General features: G+C 42.1%; 1 protein-coding gene across 2 annotated transcripts in view; it reads right to left on the minus strand.

Annotated features, from left to right (window-relative positions):
* Window positions 1–16,738, minus strand: part of GUCY1B1 (guanylate cyclase 1 soluble subunit beta 1) — a 53,273-nt gene extending 36,535 nt beyond the window's left edge. Inside the window, exons 1-2 of one of the 2 annotated variants that reach the window (XM_070474947.1) lie at window positions 16,413–16,738; window positions 15,713–15,786 (exon numbers count right to left, since the gene is read on the minus strand). In XM_070474947.1, the coding sequence (XP_070331048.1) occupies window positions 15,713–15,786; window positions 16,413–16,415 (77 nt within the window). In that variant the 5' untranslated portion in view covers window positions 16,416–16,738. Of the gene's footprint in view, window positions 1–15,712; window positions 15,787–16,027; window positions 16,197–16,412 lie in introns of those variants that run through there. The other variant, XM_070474948.1, reaches the window with a different exon arrangement.
* Window positions 16,739–27,628: the final 10,890 nt, after the last annotated feature.

Genomic DNA, 27,628 nt, shown 5'->3' on the forward strand with positions numbered 1-27,628 from the left:
AAAAATCCATTGTTCAGTGTCCTGAGGTGTCAGACACCTTGTCTGGGTGAGACTCACAAACACAGGCGGAGCATGCATCTGCACCTTTGATTCCCAACCCAGCTGTCTCAGCCCCTGAAGCTCCAGAAGGAAACTGGGTATACTGTCACCTCAGAGGCTGGGATGGCTCCTCCATGCCACCCCTCAGCCTCACTGCCTTCTCCTCCTCCAAGCAGGGCTGTCACAACAGTGGTCTGCGGCCATGACACAGTGTGTGCCCCAAACAGTAGGACAGCTGATGTTCAGGTAGGATGGAGATTCCCCCAGACACTGTATGTTCTGCAGAGTGGACCCTGTATACACCTGCAGTTCCACAACAGTACATGTAGGGGGAAATGCATGATTTTGGTGGGCACAGAGATGTGAATTTCAGAGCCCAGGATTCACCTGTCGAATGAACTTGGACAAATCACAGAAAGCACGTGAGCATCTCTCTCCAGGGAGGAATGGAGTAGGAGTTTGGGATTAGCAGGTGCAAACTATTTTATACAGAATGGATAAACAACAAGGTCCTATTGCACAGCACAGGTAACTGTACTCAATAGCTTGTGACAAACCAGAATGGAAATATATATATATATATATAACTGAATCACTCTGCTGTATAGAAGAAATTAACACAACATTGTAACTCAACTATGCTGCTAAGTCACTTCAGTCATGTCTGACTCTGTGCGACCCCATAGAGGGCAGCCCACCAGGCTCCCCCGTCCCTGGGATTCTCCAGGCAAGAACACTGGAGTGGGTGCCCATTTCCTTCTCCAATGCATGGAAGTGAAAAGTGAAAGTGAAGTCGCTCAGTCATTTCCGACTCATAGCGACCCCATGGACTGCAGCCCACCAGGCTCCTCTGTCCATGTGACTTTCCAGGCAAGAGTATACTGGAGTAGGTTGCCATTGCCTTCTCCGAACTCAACTATTCTTCAACATAATAAATTTTTAAAAATCCCTCTCTTCTAAAATGGAAGCAATAATATAACCCTCCTTCCGCAGCTGTAGAGAGAATACAAAAGTATGTTCTAAGCTCCTGAAGCATTATGTGTATACATTGCCAATACCGAAAAAGGAAATGGCAACCCACTCCAGTGTTCTTGCCTGGGGAACCCCATGGAGAAAGGAGCCTGGCGGGCTACAGTCTATGGGGTCACAGAGTTGCACACACCTGAGGAACTATCACTCACTCACTCACTGCAAATATCATATTCAAGTTGTTTATGCTTGAAAATAACTATATAACACATACCAGATCATACAGTTCTTAAACCTCCTTTTTGACTTACTATTTGATGGACATCCTTTCATGTCAATAAATATATTTCTATACCTCGACTACATAAAATTGCATTGGTTAGGCATGTTGAAGTTTTAGTCGATATTAAATACTTTTTTCCCACAAGTCCAAACAAAATCTTGCAATCAGTATCTTTGTAGCTAATACTTCTATTTCTCTGTAAAAATTCTAGGTTTAGAATTAAATTCTAATTTATTCTAGAATAAATTCCTAGAAATGGAATTGCTGATTTGCAGGATATATACAGTCTAATTTTTCTCATTTTACAACTAACATTTTATTATGAAACAGCATTGATCAACACACTGGAATTCTGAAGACTCTGATTTAGGGTATTCTAATAAAATATAAAAATTTTTAAATTAAATATATAATAAAGAACAAATTTACTCATGCTCTCACTATGCCCTATTTTTTTTTTCTTCCAACTGGAATAAATCAAACAACATAAATTTTTGTAATGCACTTAGATTTTCAGAAAGTCATCAATTCATAACTGTTAAACAGAATACAAAATTCTTCTGCATAAAGCAGAGAAATGGCCATTTCCTTAGAAATCCCCTAACCATGAGTCAATGCATCCCTCTTCTTTCTTCTTTCTCTTGCTTTAATAAAATAAGCGCCCTTATCTTTTAAGCTTTACTTCCTGGAATAATCAGCCCAACATGCTCCCTGGAGGGAACCTAAAGTATAAAGAGTAGCACATGAAAGGAAATAATCATCTTCTCAAAAATTTCACAATGAATTCCGATAAATTATTCAATAAGCTTAGTATTCCTTATTTGCTTTTGTCTCAGAAAGCACCCTTTAATTATTCTTTTCTTCCCCTGGGGGAGAAGTCTTGCCACAAATAACTGAATACCTATTATGCTCCAAGCACTCTTCTGAGCATGTTTTATATATCAATGAATGAAACATAAAATCCCTGCCCTCCTAAAGTTTACACTTTAGCTGGTGGAAACAAACAATAAGCATACATTATTATGGTCATATATTATTACAATATGTATAAGTTATTATGTTTACATAATATATATGCAAATTTTATAATTTATTATGAGATCAGGCTGAAGGGACAAGTGGGGAATGTAGGAGGAGGGGCGGGATGCAAGCGTATGCAGTGACCATGTGAGGCATCCTGAAGTTATGTCCAAGCAGAGGCTCCAGGAGGCTACATACGTCTAGGACCTAATCTCTCTGGACACAACTCAATTCTTCCTGTAGCCCATTCTTTGAATTTTTCCCTTTTAGGAGTAAAAGCTAATTGAGGATATTACAAACATTTCATTGATAATTGGTTTCCTCCATTAAACTGAGCAGGAGAATTTACAGTGCAAAAGAAGTAAATATCCGAATAATTACTCTCCAGCAACTTGGCCACTGGAGCCAGTAGACACTTTGAGAAAATGTCTCAATTCTCAGCACTGCTTTTCTTCTAACTTAAAGGTAAATTTAGGCTTGTTCAGACTCTATTCTGCCAAACATTTCGGCCTCCAGAGAGCACAGATGTGATAATAAAAATCCCTCAGATGTACCTGATCTCTGAGGGAAGAAAATGTGTTTTCATCAGCTAACCAGAATCACAGACAGTGACCAACAAATGTAGGAAAAGTTGGGATGTGAGCTACTATTCAGATCACATTAACAATGTCCATAATCCAGGTAATATCACCTTATAATTCTCTGTCCTTCACTTTCTCATCTTACAACTTCCAAGTGTTTTTCTCATTAAAAGCAAAGGATCAGTCAAATATACAGATACATCATTTCTAACAATATTTGATTTATTTGTACATGTAGAGTTCCTTTTGTGCTTAAATTACCAAAATTCAGCCATATACCTTGACCAAATTTTCTAGACTTATTCATTATTCAGAATATATTTTTGAGCACCAATTTTGTTTAATATGTTGATACATTTTAAAGCATACATTTTTTACAAGTGAGGAAAACACAGGCTTCTCTGAGAAATACGATAGAAAATTTTCCTGAAATTTTCTCCAATGATTTTTAGGTGACAAAAAATACCATATCAAGCCATAGGCAAATTGGATTAAAATGTATTCAATACGTTCATCTATCAAATAGCAACCAATGAAACTGCTATCATCAAACAATCTGGGTTTGTGTGATTACATTCTGCTGTTTCCCATTATAATTATAAAAATCCCTTGTATAAACCCAAACAAATATAGGTTTCCACAATTCCCAGTGTGACTGACAGCAGGGTGTGTTATCTTTACCTGTATACTTAACAACTGTTTGGGGGTTAAGCATTAGCTCTTTCTGTTCGATGCATTATTCTATGAAAGAAATCTGCAGACAGTGATAAATATTTAGAGAGAGTTTTAAGTTGGCCTAAGTGAGTCCGGATGAGGTAAAAGGGCATTTTCTTTAACCAAGTAAACCCAGATAGAAAGATGCTGACCAGGTTTCATCTGCATCCCAGGTCACAGCCTTCCCTTGCACAGCAGCGGGAAGAAGGACCAGGCTCACCCCATGTCCCCAGAGGATGCGCAAGCTCGCCCCTCACAGACAGAACTGAGCAACAGGTGCACAGCAGTCTAGAGAGGGCTCTTCACACACTCAATGCCCCAAACATCTAACTGGCGAGAGTCAGAAGGTGGGGAAGATGGAGGCGGGAGCAGGAGGAGGACAAGGAAACAGCGAGTGGAAGGAGGCGGGAGGGTCCACTCAGCATCCAAACCATTAAACCAAAGCTGTACGCAATCTGTCATTAGCTGACAGAACACATGACTTCAGGCAGCCGAAACAAAGCAAGCTCCATCTCTCCAAAGAGTTTTGAAAATAAAGTCCTGACTTGCACCTGGAGACAAAACAGGAAACAATTCTATTCTATACATTTGTGGCCATAAAAAGTATTTGAAAATTAAGCCTGTACCCATGAAAAATTTTCCCAGTAGCAACTGATTTCCTACTTACTTTAAGAGATGGCTATTTGCTAGAATTTAAATTGATCATTTACTTACACAAATTACCTTTTACCACAAGGGCATGTTTATTACGGTAGGATTTTTTTGGTTTTGTGGTTTTGGTTTTGTTTTCTAATCACTATTGCCTAAACACAGGTGCCTAGATTAGAGCATGTACTCAGTGAATGTGTGCATGTTTTAAAAGAAATGAGTTAATTAAATATCCTCCACACGTTCCAAAACTTCCTACCAAAAATCAAACAATCAAACATTACTGGCAGAAGTCCAGTTTATTCTCAAACTGAGGAATGTCTTTACTATTTATCTTTTTTAAGTAGGTATACAAGCTGTGAGAAATATCCAGGCAGCTTTTCTCATAACTCATACCTAAGGGATTTTCCTTGCCTAAGGGATGTGAATGGACAGAAAGTGAATTCATATTCTGACGCTGAGTTCCTTTCAGGTAAGTTGAGTATACGACAGAAACTGCTGGCTAGTAGGCAAAAAAGCTTCCTAGGGAGGTGTGAGAACAGGAATTCTAATATAGGAGAGGCTAAACACAGGGTCTTGAATACAGGAGTCTCAAAGTCTGGTCTCAGGCAGAAAAATCAGCTCATATCAATCAACCCAACTCATGACAGCTCCCAGGGCTGCTGATCCTGTAAACACTGTTACCCCACCACGGGCTGTATTTAAAGACAGTATGCAGAGTCTTGACAATAAATCCCAGGATGGTCTGTCTAATTTATTGAGAGGTAAGGACATTCTCAAGGCTGGGTTGTGTCCAATCATTAAAATTAAAACCCTCCCACCATGAAGCACAGATAATAACTACTTATGACATTTACAAATTAACTATCTACATTGCTTTTTTGGGAACAGTTGTGAAGCATTAATAGCCCCTTGATTTTCAATAGCATGATCTTAAGATTCCCAGAAAGTCTGAGTCCCTGAAGAAGACACTAATTTGGGGGGATCTGGAGGAGAGAGGCCTTCTGCTCTGACTGCTCACCAGATGGTGAAGGTCAGTCCTCCAAGGCCAGATCTTCATTCACCCAAGTCCTGTAAGTGGTGACAGTCATCCTTTCACAGGTAACATGGGTTTAACCAAAGACCCACTCTGGATACATAATGGTATTTTTTCTGACTGTGTCCAGTGGTGGCACAAGAGAATCTCATAAGTAAATTGTCCCAGTTCTGAAAACACAATCTCAAACATTCCAAAGAAGCCCTGTTCAGCAGCTTCATAAGACAAATGACTCCCTCAGCCCTGTGCCTCCTTCATCCTGAACTCTCCTCACAACACCACAGCTCAGAGTGTTTCCAAAACCGCACAAAAGTCAACTGCTCAAAAGTCCTGAGTCTCTGATTTTCTTTGTCGATGTAGATGTTCTATTTCTGAGTAGGTGCTAAATCACTTCAATCGTGTCCAACTCCTCGTGACCCTATGGACTGTAGCCCGCCAGGCTCCTCTGTCCATGAGGATTCTCCAGGTAAGAATACTAGAGTGGGTTGCCATGCCCTCCTCCAGATCTTCCCAACCCAGGGATCAAACTCAAGTCTCTTATGTCTCCTGCACAGGCGGGTTCTTTACCACTAGTGCCACCTGGGAAGCCCAATCTCTGAGTAAAACACCTTTAAAAATACAACAGCCACATGCACCTGGCCAAGCGTGTGAAAAGTACAGGAAAACGAAGACGGTAGTAGTGACACACATGTATGCTGCCCAGCCTCATGCTAACTCGTCTTCAGAAAAGAGAAGCTTGTTGAGTCCCTCGTGTTTACAGGAAAGCACATAATACTATCACTACAAGCCCACCTGTGCCCCAACCTCTGCTCTGATGATTAAGACATGGGTGGCTTGAGGTAGGAGTTAGTCATGAAGCCTCAGTTCCCTTATTTCTAAAATAAGAATAAAGAACAAATCTGTCCTCTAGGGTGGGCGGGAGGATTATGTGAGTTAACAAGTACAAAGCCTAAAAAGGACCACGACTGCGGAACACATGGTGTGTCCTACGTACATGAGTTGTAACAGTCAATACTGCAGGTCATGGGGAACATCCTCATCTGGTTTCAAAATTCACTTTCAGCATCATAAACATCTACCTACAGTCTGAAAGTGAAAGTGAAAGTAGCTCAGTCTGTCTGACTCTCTGTGACCCCATGGACTATATATATGGACTATATATAGTCCATGGAATCCTCCAGGCCAGAATCCTGGAGTGGGTAACCTTTCCCTTCTCCAGGGGATCTTCCCAACCCAGGGATAGAACCCAGGTCTCCTGCACTGCAGGAGGATTCTTAACCAGCTGAGGCACCAGGGAAGCCCACCTACAGTCTAGACATGGCCTTTAAACAGCACCACACAGGCCTGCCTTTGAGACATTTGCTTAAGGAGTCAGTCTTGTCCTGAATCCAACCCAGTGTCTTGGGGGTTTATGCAACTGGTAATCCAAAAGCAGTGTTCTTAATCCTTTTATTATATCCATGTGTGAACTCTGACCCTTCCAAACAGAGATGTTATAATTTACTGCTATATCTTCTGTCATTGCTTATATAAGAAATGCCCATTTCAACAGAGCTTATATTTTATTAAATAGAAGCTGAAGATGTCACCATTCTGACATAGTAAATCCTTGTTACAGGAAAGAAATATGTGTGACACATACAGACGTGCTCTATTCTCTGAAAATCAGAAAGATAATTCATGCACATATATTATACACACACACATACATAGAGGCCTTCTGCTAACTATCAATGCCACAGTTTAGTGAGACAAGACAGAGAGCAATCAAACAACAGTACAAATAAGTAATTATAAACTTGTGCATGTACTATGAAGGAAAAGTACAGTTTTGGAGGTGAAAGAAGCCATACCTTAAATAAGATGTGTAGAGGCGGTGCTAGTGGTAAAGAATCTGCCTGCAATGTGGGAGACCCAGGTTCAATCCCTGGGTTGGGAAGATCCCCTGAAGTAGGAAATGGCAACCGATTCCAGTATTCTTGCCTGGAAAATCCCATGGACAGAGAAGCCTGGCGGGCTACAGTCCATGGGGTTGCAAAAGAGACAGACAAGACTTAGCACACACAGACATATAGAACAGACACGTGAACACGGGTTGGGGGTGACGGACGACTTGAAACAGTAGGACTGACATATCTACACCAATAGATGTAAACCACAGCCAGTGGGAAGCTGCTGCCCACACAGGGAGCCCAGCGCGGAACTCTGTGACGAGGTGGCAGGGGTCCGGGAGGGAAGGAGGCTCAAGAGGGGGGGATATATGTATACATACGGCTGATTCACTTCGTTTTATGGCAGAAACAACAGTGTAAAGCAACTATACCTCAATTTTAAAAATAAAAATGCAAAAAATAAAAAAGTAAGATTTTTTTCTCATTTTCTTAAGGCTGGGAAATATTTTCATGGGGAGGCAGGAGTGGGGAGCATGGAGTGAGACCCTTCTGAGCAGAGGTGTCACCCTCCCTGGATGGGAAAGGTCAGCCTGGTTGAGGAACTTGAAAACTGGCTTGAAAACTTGCCCACGAGGCTAGGGTGCTGAGAGCAAGTGGGGTTTGAGGGCTGAACGTTCCCATGTTTGGCTGATTTGAAGACTGACCACCAAGAACCTCAACAGAGGAACAAGGTAGTGTTTCATGACTCAACAATAAGTGGCAACAAATCAGAATCCCCAGCACAACCTAAGGCAGAGTAACAAAAAGGAACAATAAACATGTCAGAATGTTTCCCTTTCCAGGTTATAAAGGACAACATGAGGGATCCTTGTGGTGATGGAAATGTTCTGTATCTTGACTGTGGTTGTGGATATGTGAACCTATGCATGTGATAAAATCAAATAGATACACAGAAAGGATTTTAAGTAAAACTGAAAAATATGAATAAGATGGATGTATTAATGTCATTATACTACAGTTTGAAACACACTAGGGGAAAGAAGGTCAAGGTTCACAGCTTCTGTCCATCAGTTCTTAGTACTGCATTTGCATCTATAATTATCTCAGTAATTTCAATGAAATTAACTTTGAATTAATTTCAACTTTGAATTAATTTCATTAATAAACTTTCAATGAAAAAAATCTGTTGGACCTCTCAAGAAATACTGATCCATTTCCTTTTAAAATGCTTGTCAGATCACCTCTTCCTTATGCCTTATATTTCTCTGAAACACCTTTTAAAACCAGTATACAAATAAACAGTTCTCTATGATTAGTTTCACTATACCTACAACTTTGCTATTATAAGGGGCTGTGTTCAATATCCTTCTAGTTAAATCCTTCTATATACCTTAAACTACTCTTCAAGCTACATTCCTATGAGAAAAATTTCTGTATTACAATAAAATTTCTTACACATTAAAAAAAAATGTTCCCCTTTTTCATATAGTAGACACCTCTAATCTTGGTATCAGTATAAAAAAAGCCACTCCACTTGGCCAGACATAAACAGAGACACTGTTTCCCCTGCTTTCTGTTGAATGAGCAAAGAGACAAAGCAACGATGGAAAAGCCCCCCGGCCCTATGTCCTGGCAGTCATCAGCCTCTGAGTGGGGCCGGTTCTAGAGTTCTCCTTAAGTGTGATTTCCTGGTGATGTCTGCACAGTGTCAACGATGACCATCACTTTCTGACACAATGACGAGAAACATTTGCAAGACATTCTCACTCTGGAGAACAGCGAGGGCAGGAAGGACATTGTTTGTGGGGACCAGGTCCAAGGTCCAGTCAGTATTCGTCCATGCAGGTCTGGGAATGAGAGGGGAATACAGATCCTCAGGCCACTCCTCAGCTGCTCATGTTAATGAGACAAAGCTCCTCCTCTGACATGTAATTAAGTAATATGCAGCTATGATTTTTTTTAATTTCACAAAGATGACAGATGTAAGGAAAACAAAGACCCAGCTTGTTTGGCTGGGGAATACTTCAGACCATCAAAGAAAAGCCCTGAATTAAGGACCTCGGGTTCCCCAGGGGGTCATGAGAAGGAGTCTGCCCTGAGCACCCAGTTCCACAAGCACAGCTGGCTTCCAGTGGATGCATTGGGCCTCCCTCCACCTTCCAGGTTGACTAGCAGGTCTTTCTAAAGAAAAAGGCCTTGATTGTAACAATTATCTGGTTCACCTATTTTTTAACTCAATGTATTCATTGATTTGTACTGAGAAAGTTTCTGGGGATGAAATGAATATGGCTTCATGTTTGTATGTCACTTCATTAGCTCCTACTTTGGTATTATGCCCATGACTCAGACAGTAAAGAATCTGCCTTCAAAGCAGGAGACCCGGGTTCGAACCTTGGGTTGGGAAAATCCCCTGGAGAAAGAAATGACAACCCGCTCCAGTATTCTTGCCTGGACAGAGGAGACTGGTGGGCTACAGTCCATGGGGTCACAAAGAGTCAAACACGACTGAGCAACTAACAACTTTCATACTTTCTGTCTTAAAAGGAGCAGCAGATCTGCCATCAGACCAGAGCCTGGTCTGAGTCTACAGCTTTCTGACGTCATTCCTTAGACAGTCATTCCACCTCCTGAGACTCAACTTTATCGTTAAACAAAGAGCAGTGAGCTCACTTATATATGTAGAAAGTAAAACAGACAAACTCAGAGAAGCAGTGTAGAGTGGTCAGTAGGGTTGGAAGTGTGGAAACGGAGAGGTGTTGCTCCAAGAGTTCAGACAGCTGTTACAAGATGACAGGTCTGGGGATCAGTGCAAAGCTTGGTGATCACAGCCAGCACTGCATCACAGACTGAAACGCTGCTAAGAGAGTAGGTTTTAAACCTTCTCACCACAAAAAAACAGTCACTATGCCACAGCATGGAAGTTTTAGTGAATATTACGGTAGGAATCATTCTGCAATTTACAAATGTGTCTAAACCATACATAAAACACCTTAAACTTACACAATGTTATGTGCCAATTATATCTCAATAAAGTTGGAAAAAATGAGCTAGAAAGGCCTTTCTCACTTCAAACGGGTATTGTGGCACTCATGTGAAATTAGTGAGGAAAGGACTTTGGAAATTTTAAACAGCTTTTATAATAAAAAGGACCTAATGTTTTAAAGCCCACTTGAGCAAGAATACAGGAAGGTATAAAAATTTAATTATACTGCCACAGGAATATGAAAATCTGATTAAAACAAGGCAAAATGTGGTACTTGATTTGGTTTTGTTTTGATAAAATGAATGTTAAGAGCATACGAGGACTTCCTTGGTAGTCCAGTGCTTAAGACTCCACACCCCACAATGCAGAGGTCACAGGTTCAATTCCTGAGGGAAACTAAAATCCTACATGCTGCATGGTACAGCCTAAAATGCAAAACAAAACCAAAAGAAAACATATGGAAGCAACCTAAGTGTCCATCAACAGATGAATGGATAAAGAAGATGCAATATATACACAATGGGATATTATTAGCCATAAAAATGAATAAAATTCTGCCATTTGCAATAACATGGATGAACTGGACGGTATTATGCTCAGTGAAATGTCAGACAAAGAAAGTCAAATACTGTGTGTTATGATTTACACATGGGATCCAAAATATTAAAAACTAATGAGTTTAAAAAAAGAAAAAGAACATACACTGCATCTTCAAATAACAGATAGAGACTGGGAGGTGGAAGAATATAATGTAGATTTGATTCCAAAGTAAAGCTTCAGCAGAAAAACAGCATCATGAGAGTAAGTCTTCCCACAATGTGCAGAGGGGGAGAAGCGGAACTAGTCAGACGTAGAAAACTTGATGGAGGCCATCATAGTAAGAAGGGAAAGTGCTCAGAGCTGAGAAGGAGAAGATGAGCATTTCAGAGCACCTCAAACCCAAAGGGCAGGTACCAGCTGCGAGATGGAGAAAGGGAAAGAGAAAGTGGAATGACCAGAAGTCACTACCTGTCCTAGAGCAATGAGTGCTCACTTAAACAGGTGTAGTGTGCAGAATCAGTCAATTATTGTCATGTAAGGGTGCTTCTTATCTTGCAGGGGAGCTGGGAAGGGAAAATCTGAAAACTCTGGTTCTAGAGTAACACAAGTAACAGCTACCATTTACTAAGCACTTATTTATCAAGAACTGTGTTAAGCACTTTGCAGGCATCATTCAATATAAAACCCCATGAAGTAGTTATTATTCGTTTCCTTATAGAGTTTAGTCTTGGGAAGTTTATGCAACTGGGAAAGTCACATATAACTAGCCTACAGCCAAGCATCTGCTTACATGAACCATAATGATTAATTCATGATTAGCAAATTCACCAAGAAGCATTATTTTCAAAACTGGAAGGTCAGAATATACTATCCAACAGCCAAATGTTTCCACATTTAGCTACAGGCAAAAAAAATCAAGATATAATAAGATTAGAAACAGTCTTATATCTCTAAACTGTATTTGAAAGCAAGGATTATATCATACACATTTTTGGGAAAGCTTTCCAAACCAACATGGTTTTACTTTGTAAAAACAAAAGGAGATAAAAAGAAAGATAGAGCACAGGAAACTATACTCAGTATTTTGTAATAAGTTTTAAGAAAAAAGAATCTGAAAATGACTATATACATACGCATATATGTATGTATAAATGAATCACTGTGCTATACACTTGAAATCAACATGACACTGTAAATCAACTATACTTTAATTTAAAAATGATAAAAAAGAAAAGAGAAACCAAAATAAACAAAAACTAATACATAAAACATGAAGTCCTGCCACTCTTTGTTCTCAATTGCTATTTGGAGGTGATTCTACTCAGTCTTTTTTTTTCTTAATTAATTTTTATTGGAATATAAATGCTCTTGTTTGCAAGGCAGAAATAGACAGGTGTAGAGAACAAATTCATGAATACCAAGGGGGAAAGGGAGGGTGGAAATAATTGGGGTTGACATATATACACTATTGATATATGCATAAAACAGATAACTAATGAAAACCTACTGTACAGCACAGGGAACTCTACTCACTGCTCTGCGGTGACCTAAATGGAAAGGAAATCCAAAAAAGAGGGGATATATGTATAATTATAGCTAATTCACTTTGCTGTACAGTAGAAACTAACATATCATAAACTTTCTATCCTCACTACTCAAACACTTGACTATGCTCCTTAAAAATAAGCTTACCTAGAGAATGAAAGAAGACTTGAATCAGTGAATGAAAAAAGCATGCTGCCCTGTATAGGTAAATCACATAAAAACATACCAAATCCGTATGCATTCTTTACACAGGGGAATCATCTTCCTAACAGTCTTCTACAGGAACGCACTCCAATATTTATCAACTAACAGAGCCATTAGTTTATTTCCAAATCTCATACGAAGATTCTGAACCCAGTAGTTTGAATCAATGTTCGTCTAGCCAGGGCCAATGGCAAAGTGACAGAAATGGTTATTAAATTCCATATTGAGGTGCTTTTCTAATATACAAATATATATCTTAGATATATACACACATATATACACACATATATCCTGGCTTCATGTTTTCCTGAAATAATGATTGATATTTATCATCACTTAGGAACCGTGGCTTCCAGAAAGGGCCATCTCAAAACTGAAAGGAAAGCAACAAAACAGGATCTGAGGTAGATTCAGAAGTTTCTTTGGCTTTTTTACATGCAGTTATGATCTAGATCAGAGGGACAAACGACAATCCGTGAGTCAAGTACCACACACTGCCGGTTTTTGCCACTTTGGGATCTAAGAATGGCTTTTACATTTTTTAATGGTTACATTTTAAAGATGATACACACAATATCTTCAAAATTGACTCTTGGCCTGCAACACCTATAATATTTACTATCTAGCCCTTTAAGAGAAAGTTTGCTGACCCTGTCTTGACAAGCTTTCTTTTTCTTTAACAGTGGAATTTAAAACTCTTGTGAAATGGTTACATTGTTGGTAAGAGTGTAAGTGAATAGGGAGTTTACAATGAAGCATTTCTGGCTCTTACCATTTAGGATTTTCTGTCTGGAATCTGTTATTTTGGATTTTACTTGTCATTAAATGTTTGGCATCCTTTCTGAAGAAGGATGGATGGCCATTTCCTCCTAAACCAAAAGAGTATGATATGAAATTTTATAATAAATTTAGATAGTTTTTCACAGTGCAAAAAGGAAGCTAGTGGAGTTTGGTATTTACTGAGATGAAAAAAAAAAGTTTTTCATATATTCAGTTTTCATAAAAAGGTACAACTGAAAGTATCTTGGACCTTTGACTACAGAAATCCTCCCTGGAGTAGGTGGTGAGGTCAGAGGAGAACTCAGAATCTCCTAGGGAGCATTTCAAAGTTAAACCCTGCCAAAGTCTCCCATGGGGCCCAGGCAATGAGGATTTCTGTGGTTCTAAGCAAATACTCTTCCAGGGATCCCTCAGAGGTCCCAACAGTGAACCATTCTAAGGCCCACAATGCAAAAAACTCAGCAAGGTTCTCTCATCCAGATACTAAATTGTATCCAAGACAAAATGGGCTCTACCAGGAGGGATGCTGAAATTTAAAAAAAAAAAAAAAAAAAAAAGGTCAAACTTAATACCTGAATTGCAAACACTAGTTAAACTAATAGCATTTCTCTTCCAGGGGCACATGATCCTTGAAAAAGATTCCTATGGTTTGCTCCATTTTACAAAAAAAAAAAAAAAAGTTTCATTTATTAGCACTTAAACAGATGAAGAATACTTTTAGATGCAACTTAAAAATAAATTCATGAGTCAGAAGATACTGATGTTTAACTAAAATTAATACGTTTGTAAAAAGAATGCAAAAACATTCTTAGTGTGATTTGGCAGAGTTAAGGTTTCACATCAAGGGAATTTGTAAATCGCTAGATATTTCTGACCTTCTCTGTGGAAAATATGGCCAGTATAAATGAAGCACTTGATAGTTTCATTTCTAAATTTCCTACACTTTTCTCTATGAGGTACAATTTTTCATTTCTGTATTTGACATCATCGAAATCTATAATGGGGAAGACACATGTTCTAAACCCAATTGTGCATAAGACTGTTTAACCACAAGAGCCATCCCGTGCTCTGAAAATTCTGAATATATTCATTGTCATCACACATCCACTAGGAAATTTGGGAATTTCTATCTTATGGATGAGAAATTACCACATGGTTGGTATACATGATGCCTTCATAAATTCACAAAGAAAATGGCTTTAAAATAGTCTTATACATAGGTTACACTGTTAAAAATCTTTCTCTTGATGCCTGCCTCTCTGTAACTGTCTGCCAAGCAAAATTAAAATTATGAAGGTATTAATAAGGTAAATAGAGAATTCAAGTCCCAAAGTAAGCTTTAGTGCCTAGATTCTTATTTAATTGAACCCCATAATCACAAAACCCCTACTTCTCTTTATAGCATGCGGATGTACTCCGTCGTAACATAAACGGCTCAGGGAACACGAAATAATGCTCAAGGATACTGACCCAAGGGAAGGAAACGTTGCAGTCTACTACTCTATATTTAATTCTGGTAATTTCCATGGAAACAGATCTGTGTAAGAAATCACTGTCGTAGAACTTCATAATAGAGCCTGTTAGAATTCACTGCAACTGTAATGTATTTAGGAACAAACAGCATGAAAGCATCACCTGCTTGATACAACAAAATGAAATCAGTGAGCACAGGAAATGAGAGTAAATAATAACAACGTGATCTCTGTCCATCCGGGTACCACTCTTCTGTCCCTCTAATTAAACGTGACAGTTAGTGTAGTCCCAAAATGCAAGTCCACATAATGGTGGCTTTTGATGTGCCTGCTTGGTTGTGATCAACCGTACAAGTGAAAGGCAAATTCTACCAGAGCGAGAGAGAGAAAAAGAGATCTCTGTCGGACTGAAATGCTCAAGGTGTTCGGAGAGCTGGTGACCGTCACTGCAGCAGGTTGAAACCCCCAGTGGCTGCGCTATTTCCGTTCACATCCCAAGCACTGGGCTCACAGATCCAGACGAAAACTAGGATACCCTCCTGCCTCACCACAGTAATAGAAACCAAAAATAAACGGGGCGGGGGATTCACTTTATTTCAGACGAATAAACGAGGTCGATTCACAGTTGCTCGATAGGCAGTCTCAAAAGTGAGTTTCAGCAGACCCAAAAGGCTTCCCTATTTATCGTACAAGTCTGCAAAGTGTGTGAACGACCAGCGAGCCGTCTTCATTCGTTTCTGCGGAGGCCTCTGCGGTCCCCGGGGCCCCTCCGCGTGGGAGCCTCCCGGGCTCGGAGCCTGGGAGCCGCCAGGGCGCGGGCAGCGCGTTCCCACGCCCCGCCGGGTTGAGAGGCCGCGGTGACCCTGGGGATCCTTCCCCCCGGGCCGCTCCGCCCCGCCCCGCCACCCCCGGCCGGGCTCGGGAGCGTGGGAGCGCGGCTGCGCCGAAGATGCGCGCCTCGGGCAGGAAGTGGGGGCGCAGCGGGGCGCCGGGACCCTACACTTACTTGATGTCTTCCCACACCTCAGGGCCGTAGTTGCGGATCACCAGCAGCTCCAGCGCGTGATTCACGAATCCATACTGCGGGACAGGAAGACCCGAGCGTCAGGGACCGGCTGCGGTGGGAAGGGGACTGGGGGCCAGGCCTCCGCAGCTGCCGGCACCGCGCTGGGGAACCTGGTACCCTGCCCCTTGCTTCCGCTCTATTGGGGTCCGGGTGCTAAGGAGGGGTAGTACAAGGGCGCAACCTCCGCCCCCTTCAGGGGCAGCTCGTCTCCGTCACTGTCCGCCCCATCCCCAGGCCACCCCCTCCCACGCTCACCTGTCCCCGCGCCAAGGCAGGTTGCGCCCCAGGAGAGCCCGGCGGAGAGGACGCGAGCCCGACGCCTCTCCGGCCGCAGCGCCCAGAGCCACACACGCGGACCTGCCCTGGCCGGGCGTCCCTGCGCCTCGGCAGATCGTCCCTTTCCCGAGCTCGGAAGGCGCGCGCCGTGCGGACACCCGGGAAGCCAGGCACCAACCGCCCCTGCAGCTAACCCCGACGTTCCCGTCTCCCCGCTCCGGATGCAGGCGAAACGCGAGGCCGCCCCGCGGCCAGCGCTGCGCTCCCCGGGCCCCCAGCGCGCTTCCTCGGCGCTCGGCCGGTTCCTTCGGGCAGCCAGGCCCTGCTGGCGGGAGGCGCGGTCCGAGCGGCCGAGACCACTCACCATGGTGTCAGCGCCGGCTCGGCCGAGGGACCCAGGCGGCGGCGGCGACCCCGCACCCAGCCCGCGCCCCCGGCCCGGCGCGCCCAGATGGCCACCTCCCTGCAGCTACCGCGAGCAGAGCCGAGGGGCTGCCACCGCCTCCCGGCTCCTGACCAATCGGCGGCCGCGGAGGGAATTCGGATGCTCCGGGTGCCGCCGCGCTCCCGCGCCTGCCCGCCCCCGCCCCCGCCTCGGTGACGAGGATTGAGGCCGCAGCAGTGACGGTGGAGAGGCCGCAGCCGGGCTCGGGCACCGATTCTGGGGCGGGGAGAACGCAGCTGCTGTGGTCTCACCAAATGTATTGTTATGCAAAGATATGCCCTCGGGGAAGCACATACTAAGGAGGGGTGTGTGCGTGCGTGTGTGTGTCGTTTGTAACGTGTGTGTGTCGTTTGCAACGTGTGTGTGTGCGCGAGTGTGTCGTTTGCAACGCACAAGCCTTAAAAGGAATACGCCCTCGTGGTCGGCATCCTCCTCCTGTTTATCATCTTGCTGCAGATGAACATTTCCTTTGTGGCTTGTTCCCTCAACAGTTTATGGCAAGCTGAAAGCTAATAATACTCCCCTTAGCACATTTCACTTTTCGTCAATGAGACGAGCTGAGTGAGCCAACTAAAATTTTCAGTACTATTGTTTGGGTGAGCGCCTGTCTAAGTCAGCTCTGCCGCTCACTCAACTGCCTGCCAGGTCCAGGGGCTCCATCCTGATGAAATACCTGACCCCACTCCACAGCGGGGAGCCGCGACTCAGGGAGTCGGAAGTTGGCCAGTCACACTTTGGCCTCTTGCTGTCTCTCAGAGGGAACTGCTGAACTGGAAAAAGGCCCAGTACCGAAGGAACAGACTTTTAATTATGTAGCTCGCTGTCTCCTTTCTACCAGGTACTTGGTTAGTTAATGCCCTGAGCCCCACTGCAGGGAAAAGATGAGCCAGCAAGAACTGTCTGCTGATGAGAACTCTGTGCCCGAAGTGCATGGACACGGTTGACTGGGGTTAGGTCAAGAGTGGGGAAGGAAAGGCAAGCCTTGCTTCCAGTCACCAATGTCAGTTGGAGCAGAGAAGCCAGGATGAGATTCTATGATGAGAAAAGAGATCAGTGTCACACAATAAAAGTTGTTCTGGTTTCTGTTACCAGAGGCCTACGTTGAAACATAATTGATACAGAAATACTAAACAGCAAACAAGTAAGAAGAAGAATAACCTGTAAAATACTCATTTCTATTACTAATGGTGGAAATTTTATAGATCAGAGGCTTTCATACATATAAGCTTTCATACTTATATAATTATTAAGATGTTGAACCATTTTTTAATATTAACTTAATTTTTAACCATTAAAATAGACCACTACTGCATACAATCATGAAAAAGCTAGATACATAATGACACAGGAAGATGCACTGCTGAATAAACAGGTGACACATGTATGTGATCACCTTTGATTTTTGTATATAAAATCTTTGTATAGAGTAAGGTGCAATTTGTATAATAAGAGCACACATATTGATATAAAGGTAACTGCCTGGGAAGATGCATAGAAAAGCTTTGTCGTCTGTTATTAGAACCAGTGGTTGAAGGAAAAAGATTTTAACTTTTTGTATCATGACCTTCTGTACCTTTTTATTTTTCATATGCAGATATAATACTTTTTAAAAATTGTTATTGGAATATAGTTGATTTACAGTATTGTGTAAGTTTCAGGTGTATGGCAAAGTGAATCTGTTATACATATATCCACTCTTTTTTAAGATTCTTTTCCTAAATAGTCCATTGCAGAATATTGAGTAGACTTCCCTGGGCTATACAGTAGGTCCTTAACAGTTGTCTATTTGATATATTTAATAGTGTGTATATGTCAATCACAATCTTCCAATATATCCCTCCCGGATCCCTTATCCCCTGTTAACTGTAAGTTTATTTTCTATATCTGTAAGTCTATTTCTGTCTCATAAATTCTTTTGTTTTCCTTTTTAAATAAGCTATATCATATGATATTTGTCTGTCTGTTTGACTTACATCACTCACTATGACTAGCTCTGTTTCCATTCATGTTGCTCAAATGGCATTCTTTCATTCTTTTTTAATGACTGAGTAATAGTCCACTGTGGGCTTCCCAGGTGGCCCTAGTGGTAAAGAACCTGCCTGCCAAAACAGAAGACAAAAAAGACGCAAGTTTTATTCCTGGGTTGGGGATCACCCCCTAGAACATTCCAGTATTCACGCCTGGAGAATCCCTTGGACAGAGGAGCCTGGTAGGCTACGGTCCACAGGATCACAAAGAGTCAGACATGACTGAAGCAACTTAACACACATACATGCACACAGTATTCCATATATATATATATATATAATCTCACATCTTCTTTATCCATTCCTTTGTTGATGTACATTTAGGTTGCTTCCATGTCCTGACTATTATAAATAGTGCAGCAGTGAATACTGGAGTGCATGTGTCTTTTCAAATTATGGAGGAAAAAAGTCTCTTCAATAAGTGGTGCTGGGAAAACTGGATAGCCACATGTAAAAAATGAAATCCCTAACACCATACACAAAAATAAACTCTAAATGATTGAAAACCTAAATGTAAGGCCAGATACTATAAAACTCTTGGAGAAAAATATAGGCAGAACATTCTCTGACATAAACTGCAGCAAGATCCTCTTTGACTCACCTTCTAGTGTAATGTAAATAAAAACAAAATAACCAAATGAGACCTAATTAAGCTTAAAAGCTTTTGTACAGCAAAGGAAGTCATAAGCAAAATGAAGACAACCCTAAGAATGGGATAAAATATTTGCAAAAAAGCAACTGACAAGGAATTAATCTCCAAATATACAAACAGCTCATTCAGCACAATATCCAAAAAACAAACAGCCCCATCAAAAAATGGGCAGACTATCTAGATACACATAAAAAGACATATAGATGGCCAAAAAGTACATGAAAATTGCTCAACATCACTAATTATTAGAGAAATGCAAATCAAAACTACAGTGAGGTACCACTTCACGCAGTCAGAAGGGCCACCCTCAAAGTATGCAGCCGTAATATTTTTGTAACTTGTTAAAAAGACTTTTTGTTATCTCTCAACCTCTTCTTCTGAACTAACGTTGTGTCTCAGTCCAGAGTGTGCTGCAGTGCAGTGGCCTATCCCTTAGACTTTGCAAGTAAAAGGGAGAGAATATAGCACTGTTGTGATGGAAAATGAGGGAAGTCCACCTGGACAAAGATATGAGAAGAAGTGAGGGATGAGCACCCCTGCCAAATATTTCTTCTCTCTGAATTCACCCTGTAGCCTGCATGGCCCCATTTGTCAGTAAATTACAAAGTTTTATATTCTGACTATGTTACAGTCACCTAAGTGTAAAGGAAACCTTAACGTTTGTTTGGCCCACGAATAATACAGAGTACATGATGTTTAGGAAGAGGAGGGAACCTCCCAGCCATGAGGGGCCCCAAAGGGATTGTAGGCTTTTGCGAGCACTTCCCCATTGTCACTGCTGTTGACAAAGAAGCAGAGCAGTCAGGTCACAAGAAGATTGTGCTGTGTTCTCGGAAACAATCTATTACTGCACTCTGGTCTGGATGGCCAAACTGAGGAGAACCAGCTACAGAGGAAAAGAAGGCCCTTGGGGAATGTTTAGCCTGCCTGGAGTCAACATAAACTATTTGAGATCAGTCTAATGCATGAAAAATAAATAAGCAAAATGGTAATATGTGGCTTTCCAAAGCGTCAGCTGAAGTGACTCACATTTTCAGCTAATAAAAATAAATGTGTTGGGTAAGTTAAACATTAAGCTATTGTAAGCATTGTTCCCAAAGCTTTTCCAGTGATGGGAAGATACGTACCTTGGGTTGGAGATAAAGAGGAAAGAAACCTTTGGGGGTTGTTCTGTCTGTGCATTGTTTTTCAGAGCTTTGGTGTTTTGCCAGATTTTTTCTACCAGGGAATTAAGGTTTCTGTTTTTGGATCCCATCATGGAGCATCATGTGCTTTAATTTCAATGATTCCTTATGCATTTTACTTGATACTCATATGCTTCTTTCATCTGCATGGCTCAGAGCTCAGCTGTTTATTTCTTCATGAAGCTTCTGGGGCTCAGTGCTCGGTAAGCAGAGTAATCACCCCTCCCATGATTTTGCTAATACAGTCACTCAGTACTTATCGCAGAGAATGCAGAATTCTTATGAGCAAAGAGAAAAGTAAGTTCTGGATGACTTGTTATTTGACATGGTTCTAGATCAATGGAAAAAAGAGATTCAATAATTCAGATTCCTAAAGCAGTGACATTCAGATTTCCCTTTTAATTTGCAAGTTAACTGCAAGTTTAGGTACATGAAAACGGTATTGTTGAATAGCAAAAGAAACACTTTCTGAAGTTACTCTTTTGTACCAAATTCCTTTCAATGTTTATTGTGCCATCAAAATTTATAAATAAACAAAAAAGTGCATACATAAATACATATATATAATATTATTATATTATATTATATATATATTATTGTGCCATCAAAATTTATAAACCAAAAAATGCATACATACATACATATATAAAAATATATGTTATATTTATATATAATAAATATATAATGTATATATACATTATATAAATATGTATGCTATATATAATACTTGAACTCTATAAGTAAATGGAAAGAAATTAAAAGAAATTTAAAATGATGCATCCTGTTGATGTTATAATAATTAAACACTTTAAGATAAATGAACTCATCATCTATATTTGGAATATATATAATTAAATAAAATACATTTTATTCCTGAGGATACTTATGAAAACCAGATTCAACTCTCATGTTATGTTTCTGGAGTCAGATTAAAATAAAAAGTAACTGGTCTTACCTTGGCCACAGTCCACACTTTTTTAATAAAAAAGGCTTTTTTTAATAAAAATAGATTTACCATTAATAGGTCAAAGATTCAGCTACTTTGAGCTTTGAAACATATTTTAAAGGCCATTTAGTAAAAACTTTCTTTTTCTATATCAGGAAACCTCTAAGCACTTTGCTTTGTTGGGGAACAATGAAAATTTTAAGTCTCAGCCTTTTAAGAAGTAATAATTAGTAAAGTCATGAATTATTGTTCTCAGAAGCCCTGGAAGATTTAAAATTCTCATGAAGCCAGAGCTAAATATACTTTCCTCTCTCACCCACCCAGAGATGGTTGAAATCTTGTGCTTAAGTTCAACGTGTCTGTTTCTAAACAGCATTTAGAAGCCTCTCGATTCTGTGCTGAAGTTTCTAGTCTGTGTTTGGTTAGATACTGAGTATTAAAGGAAATAAGGGAGAATGAGAGCCACAGATTCAATTGTTTGAATACCACACTTTTTATCTTTTATTAATTGAAAAAGCAAAGAACAAAGTCAGTGATGGAAACAGTATAGTGTATTGTACCATTTGTTGTACCAATTCTTTAGTCAGATTGCCCATTTCTCACCATTTAGTAGAGGAGTGACATTGAACGGGTCACTTAATTTTCTGAGCTACCCTTTTCTCACTTATCAATGGGGAAAATACAGATAAATACACTCCAGTGCTACAAAGACAAAAATACCACCTGCCTCGCAGGTTTATTGTGAACAGCAAATGGCTTAAACCAAGTCTGATGCTTAGGGCAGTGAAAGCCTCTAAAGTGACAAAATGCCTAGTGTCCACCTTACAGAAATGCAGTGTGTCCACTGGCAGCAAATGTGCAGTGAAAAGAATTAAAACCTGGCAGTCTGACGATTGGATCTACCTTGGCGGTTTTCTGCTTGGTAAGTAACCTGGGGTTTCCAATACCCCACTTTATAATCATGACAACAGTGCCTGGACCACTTTCCTCAGCTGAGGTGCCAGGGGAATCAAAGGAAACCTATTTGAAAGCATCTCACAAACTTTAAAGACTCTTGAGAGTCCATCCTAAGGGAAGTCAGTCCTGAATATTCATTGGAAGGACTGATGTTGAAGCTGGAACTCCAATACTTTGACCACCTGATGTGAAGAACTGACTCATTTGAAAAGACCCTGATGCTGGGAATGATTGAAGGCGGGAGAAGAGAATGACAGAGGATGATATGGTTGGATGGCATCACCGACTCAATGGACATGAGTTTGAGCAAATTCCAGGAGTTGGTGATGGACAGGGAGGCCTGGCGTGCTGCAGTCCATTGGGTTGCAAAGAGTCAGACACGACTGAGTGACTAAACTGAACTGAACTGAAGATTTTGATAAGGCTCGAATGAGTCAACATATATGCATGTATTTTAGATATAGTACCATTTAATTATGCATTGGAATTGCTATCTTTATTACATGACTCTGAAACAGGCTGGGACCCTTCACTGCAGGGCTTGCACCTGGACAAATATCTCCTAGAGCAACAAAATGCAAAGAAATATTCAGGGACTAAAAATAACTGCCTGCATGCAGCAGTTGGCGCAAATTATGGACAAAAGATACATTAAGACCAAAACCAAACTTTCACTTCTGAAGAGCAAGGAGCAAATGCAGGGTGCTGCACATGCCCTCTGCACTCAATACCACAAACGAGGTGGGGAGACCTCTAAGCCACCCCGCCAGCCCCAGCCATGAACACGCTCCTACTCTCACCCGATATAAGGAGCCAGCTCGCCTAGCACCAGCCCCAGGAGTAAGCAAAGGAACCTGTTACTTGTTCTCACTCCCTCCTGCTGCAACATGGGCCTGAATTACTTGTCTGACCCCTGATCAATTTCTAGTGATTAAAAAAGCCAGATGGCGCTAGTGGTAAAGAACATGCCTGCCAATGCAGGAGGCGTAAGAGACATGGGTTCGATCCCTAGGTCAGGAATATCCCCTGGAGGAGGGCATGGCAACCACTTCAGTATTCTTGCCTGGGAAATCCATAGACAGAGGAGCCTGATAGGCTACCATGCATAGGGTCAGAAAGAGTCGAACACAACTGAAGTGACTTAGCACACACACGAGGAAGCTAAGAACTTTGGTCCGTAACAATTTTCTGTCTGAATTTTATGAATTTTGAACTTTCTTCTTGTAAGAAGATGCCATGAAGGGGATGAGAGAATGGTACTCATAGAGCTTCTGGCCTTTGGTCTTACTGTGGACAGCTTACTAAACCTCTCAGAGTAAGGCAGTCAAGGAGAGGAAATGTATAATATATGTAAGGACATATTTTGGTGCTTGACATATGTAAATATTCACTGAATGTGAACTTCATGATCCATTTAAGATATGTGTTTCTACATATGTAATGTAAAAACTCCATGTCCACACATGCTGTATTTGAGATAACGCTTACATCCCACGCTGGCATTGTAGAAAACTGGCATTATAGACAAAGCCATGGTTTCCCCATCCTTCCCTTTATTGTCAATCCAGTCCCACAGATAGGAGCCAACATAAGCAGAATGAAGCAGCTCTAGCCTGATGCCAATCTATTATCCTTAGTGAATGAAATTCAAGCCACCCTGGGGTATGTTTTTATGTTCTATCCACCAAAATAATGGGCATTCACTTTATCGAGCTGCTTTGTTTCTTTCTTCTTGGACTTTGTTGCTTTCATTCATCCCTGCCAAGAAACCAATAAAAAAAAAAAAAAAAAACCACCACAAACAATTGGCCATACTCTCCAAGGCTGTTCAACCTGCATTTTTGGCTTGCTACAGAAGTCTGTGGTTTTTCCAATCTAATCTAGGTAAAGATGATTTTAGAGAAACCAAGAGTTTTCTCACATGATAAAAAAATGGCACAGCAGTGTGGAATGTGAGATGGGGAGTCCTGAGCTATGATGTGGTCCTTCCCACCTCTGCAGCATCTTCTGTGCTTCGGGAGAAAAACCACCGCCTCCCCATCTTCCCCCCACTCCAAGGCATCTGTGTCCTCATCCCCAGAGCCTGGGAATATGTCACCTTACCTGACCACAGTGGCTTCGCACACTGATTAAGTCAAGAATACTGATGCAGGGAGAGGACCCCGAATTTTCTGAGTGGGCCTGGTGTCTTCTAAGCAGCGTCAGGGAAATCAGAGGCAGGGAAGCTGGGAGAGCAGGTCAATGGTGTTGATGGCAGTCATGTCACCTGTTATATCTGTCTCTTTCCCACTGTTGACTGTGCTCTGTGTGATTCACACACATCCCACCGATGTACCTGATACATGATGCAGGACCCCCCACTTCAGTGGACAACCACGCCCTTCTCTGAAGGAAGGGTGTTTCCCCAGGATTACAATGGATCTTGGTCTGTGCATCTCAAAGTGCTGCACTGCAAGCCACAGAAGCTATGCTAACTTAAAAGGAAAAGAAACATAGGAATATTGGATAACTCAAAGAATCACGAGGAAGACTGTGAAAATGGCGGAGGAGATGTAATTTATGTGTGAGTGAGTGAGCGAAAGTCAGTCAGTCGTGTCTGACTCTTTGTGACTCCGTGGACTGTAGCCCACCAGGCTCTCCTCTGTCCATGAGATTCTCCAGGCAAGAATATTGGAGTGGGTTGCCATTCCCTTCTCCAGGGGAATTTATGTGTAATTCTACTCATTTCCACCAGGAAAAGTGACCCAAAAGAGTTAGTTGTGTTACATCAGTTACATAAGTATGTGAATTTGGTGGGGGGAGGAAGTGACTTCTTTCAAGACATAATCTTATTTAATATTGGGGTCCCTTTATGTTGCTAAGTACATTACAGCATCTACAGTATTTTCCTGCCTGTCTTCCACAGTTAGAAACTCTCCTTCCACCACCATGAAAATCATTGTCCATTTCCCAACAGTAATTTTTTTTTCTCTTTTTCCCATCACATTTGAACATCAGGAATATGTAAAAGGTGGTGGTTCATCCCAGGAGTTGAGAATGTGGTCTGAGAATGAGCCAGCAGTGAAGCTCAGAGGCTGGGAAAAAAGAAGAGGAGAATCAGACGAAACTCTTCATCTTAGAGGCAGAGAAAAAAACCAAAAGGAAATGAGTCACATTTCAGAGATGAGCCTGGGAATACAAATCAAAGCTGCGATTTATCACGGGCTGCGCTGAAGATACCAATTGTACAACTGAGCACAAATGCAGGAAAACCCCTGTGGGCCCATGGGCTGTCATGTCTAGACTCTGATTCTACTTTTTCATTTTTCATCTGTGGTTTAGTGGCCTCTCTATAGCACAGATTCTTAGTGACTATCATTTTCTCTTCCTGATGGTACATGGTCCACCATGGACAGTCTATTTCATCTTCTCTAGACTCAGGGGGCTGGACCAGGAATATCAACTCTCTAACCTATCTAGCCTGGGAGATGGGCCCAGGAAGCTTGAGGTTCCTCCCACTTTAGTGAGTGTGGCTGTGGTCCAGGAAGTAGGGAGCTGGGGGTTGCAACGCTTACCTAACAATCCACATGACTTTAGCAGTGTCTGCAGTTAGCAGACTCTGCCATCCAGTGGGTAAACATTAACAGAGTTACCCAGCCCTTCGAAGGGGACTAGAGTAGGCTCCTGGAATTGAAAGCTGATTAAAACCTCTTGAGGCATTTGTTTACAGTGCAGCTTTCTGGGCCCTGACCCTGTCATTCTAAGTGATGAGTCTGTGGTTGTTTGCAGGAATCTGCAACTTTAACAAGCACCCCTTCCTCCACTGATTCTATAAAAGGTGGTCCACATTCAGATGCTCCTGTCCAGTCCCCAGGGAAAGTCACATGCTCAGCACTCCCGGCTCCCCTCCCTTGATGTCCAGGTTGGAAAACAAACAACAGGAACTCCAGGTGGAAAACTTCAAGAGGTTCTCAAGCAGATTGCAGTAGCTACAGATGACGTCCAGCCCTGGCAGTAACGAGCTTCTGTTAGCAGTCCCTTGGCAGTGCTCTTAGTGCAAAACCCATCTGGGAAGACGCCGCCTTCAATGTGCAGCTGGCAGTGGGAAGCCCCCAGCATGCAAGCCCTGGCTGTCCAGAGCATCTGGTTACGAGAGACCGCACCCCTGCAGGGTCCCTTTACAACCTGTACTGCAGCAGATGGACGTGACTGTACACAGCCTGTCGTGAGAGACATTTCCTGCTTTTGCAAGGTGATGACAAGCTCTTTGTTTGCTTATGTCCTCCCAGGGGTACCCTACCCCCAAACTGGGAACTGCCAGGCTTATAATAGATGTATTTCATCTCTCCCTGGAGGGTTCTGGGCTCTGGTCCAGTAGGTTCCAGAGATGATGGACACAGTCCAGAGAGCACCACCCGCGGTCGTCCTAACTCAGGAGAGGGAAGGGGACATCGGACTCACTTGGAGGATCTGGTGGGTTTTGCCACATCATAATTCTCCCCCACTGTCACCTGCTCTCCAGGTTGCACTGCTTCTGGCAGCATGGATGATGAGCCTGATCTGGGCAAATCACTCAATTTCCTGATTCTTTGGAACTTCCAGATACCATGCGGTTCAGGGTGTGGACAGGTACTGCCTGGTACCCTGTGGGGCCACAGTGAATGCTTGTGCCAGAGCTCACGATGATTACCCAAGGACCCCACTTCTTCCTAATGTCTCTTGCAGTGAGGCTGGCCACGTCCTGGAGTTCCAGCCCCAGAAGAGATGTGCTCACCTCCCAGCCTGGACATAACCCACCTCACGGACTTTCCCATTTTCTTTCCCATCTGCCTGATGGGAGGAGGGGACCCTCTCCCCAAGGGACATCATGGAGGAGACAGCTTTGTCTGTCAGGCCCTGAATGACTGGTTATGTGAGAAATAAATTGCTCATGTGGGCACCAAATCTCAGGGTCTGTTTGAGGATTAGCCTGTTAACATAGGCTAACACAGTACTGGCTGGCAGCCTTGCAGATGGCTCACCCTAGTGATGCCACTATTTTCTGTGCCATATACAGCCTTCCCAGGGCAGGAAACTAAAGAAACTATTTTCCCTATACCCTGTCCATCCAAACTGGGTGGACCTGTGCCTTGCCCTCTTGTTAGGAATCCAGATTACTCCTTCTGTAAACAGAAAGCAAAGGTGTGAGTTGGAACTTTGTCTGGTCTTACAGTCATCAGGTAGATTACTCACAATAATCAAGCTGTTGATACAAGTACCTGAGGACTGAACTCAGGGCTGTTAAAGCCTATACTTCAGCTAGTTTCAGGATGCAAACTGACCACCGTGTCATCTCCAAGAGAGATATACACACAGCTATCTCCAACCAGTATTATAGCAGAATTGTATCA

Source organism: Odocoileus virginianus, chromosome 12 (assembly GCF_023699985.2).
Source record: "Odocoileus virginianus isolate 20LAN1187 ecotype Illinois chromosome 12, Ovbor_1.2, whole genome shotgun sequence".
In the NCBI taxonomy this organism is placed as follows: Eukaryota; Metazoa; Chordata; class Mammalia; order Artiodactyla; family Cervidae; genus Odocoileus; species Odocoileus virginianus.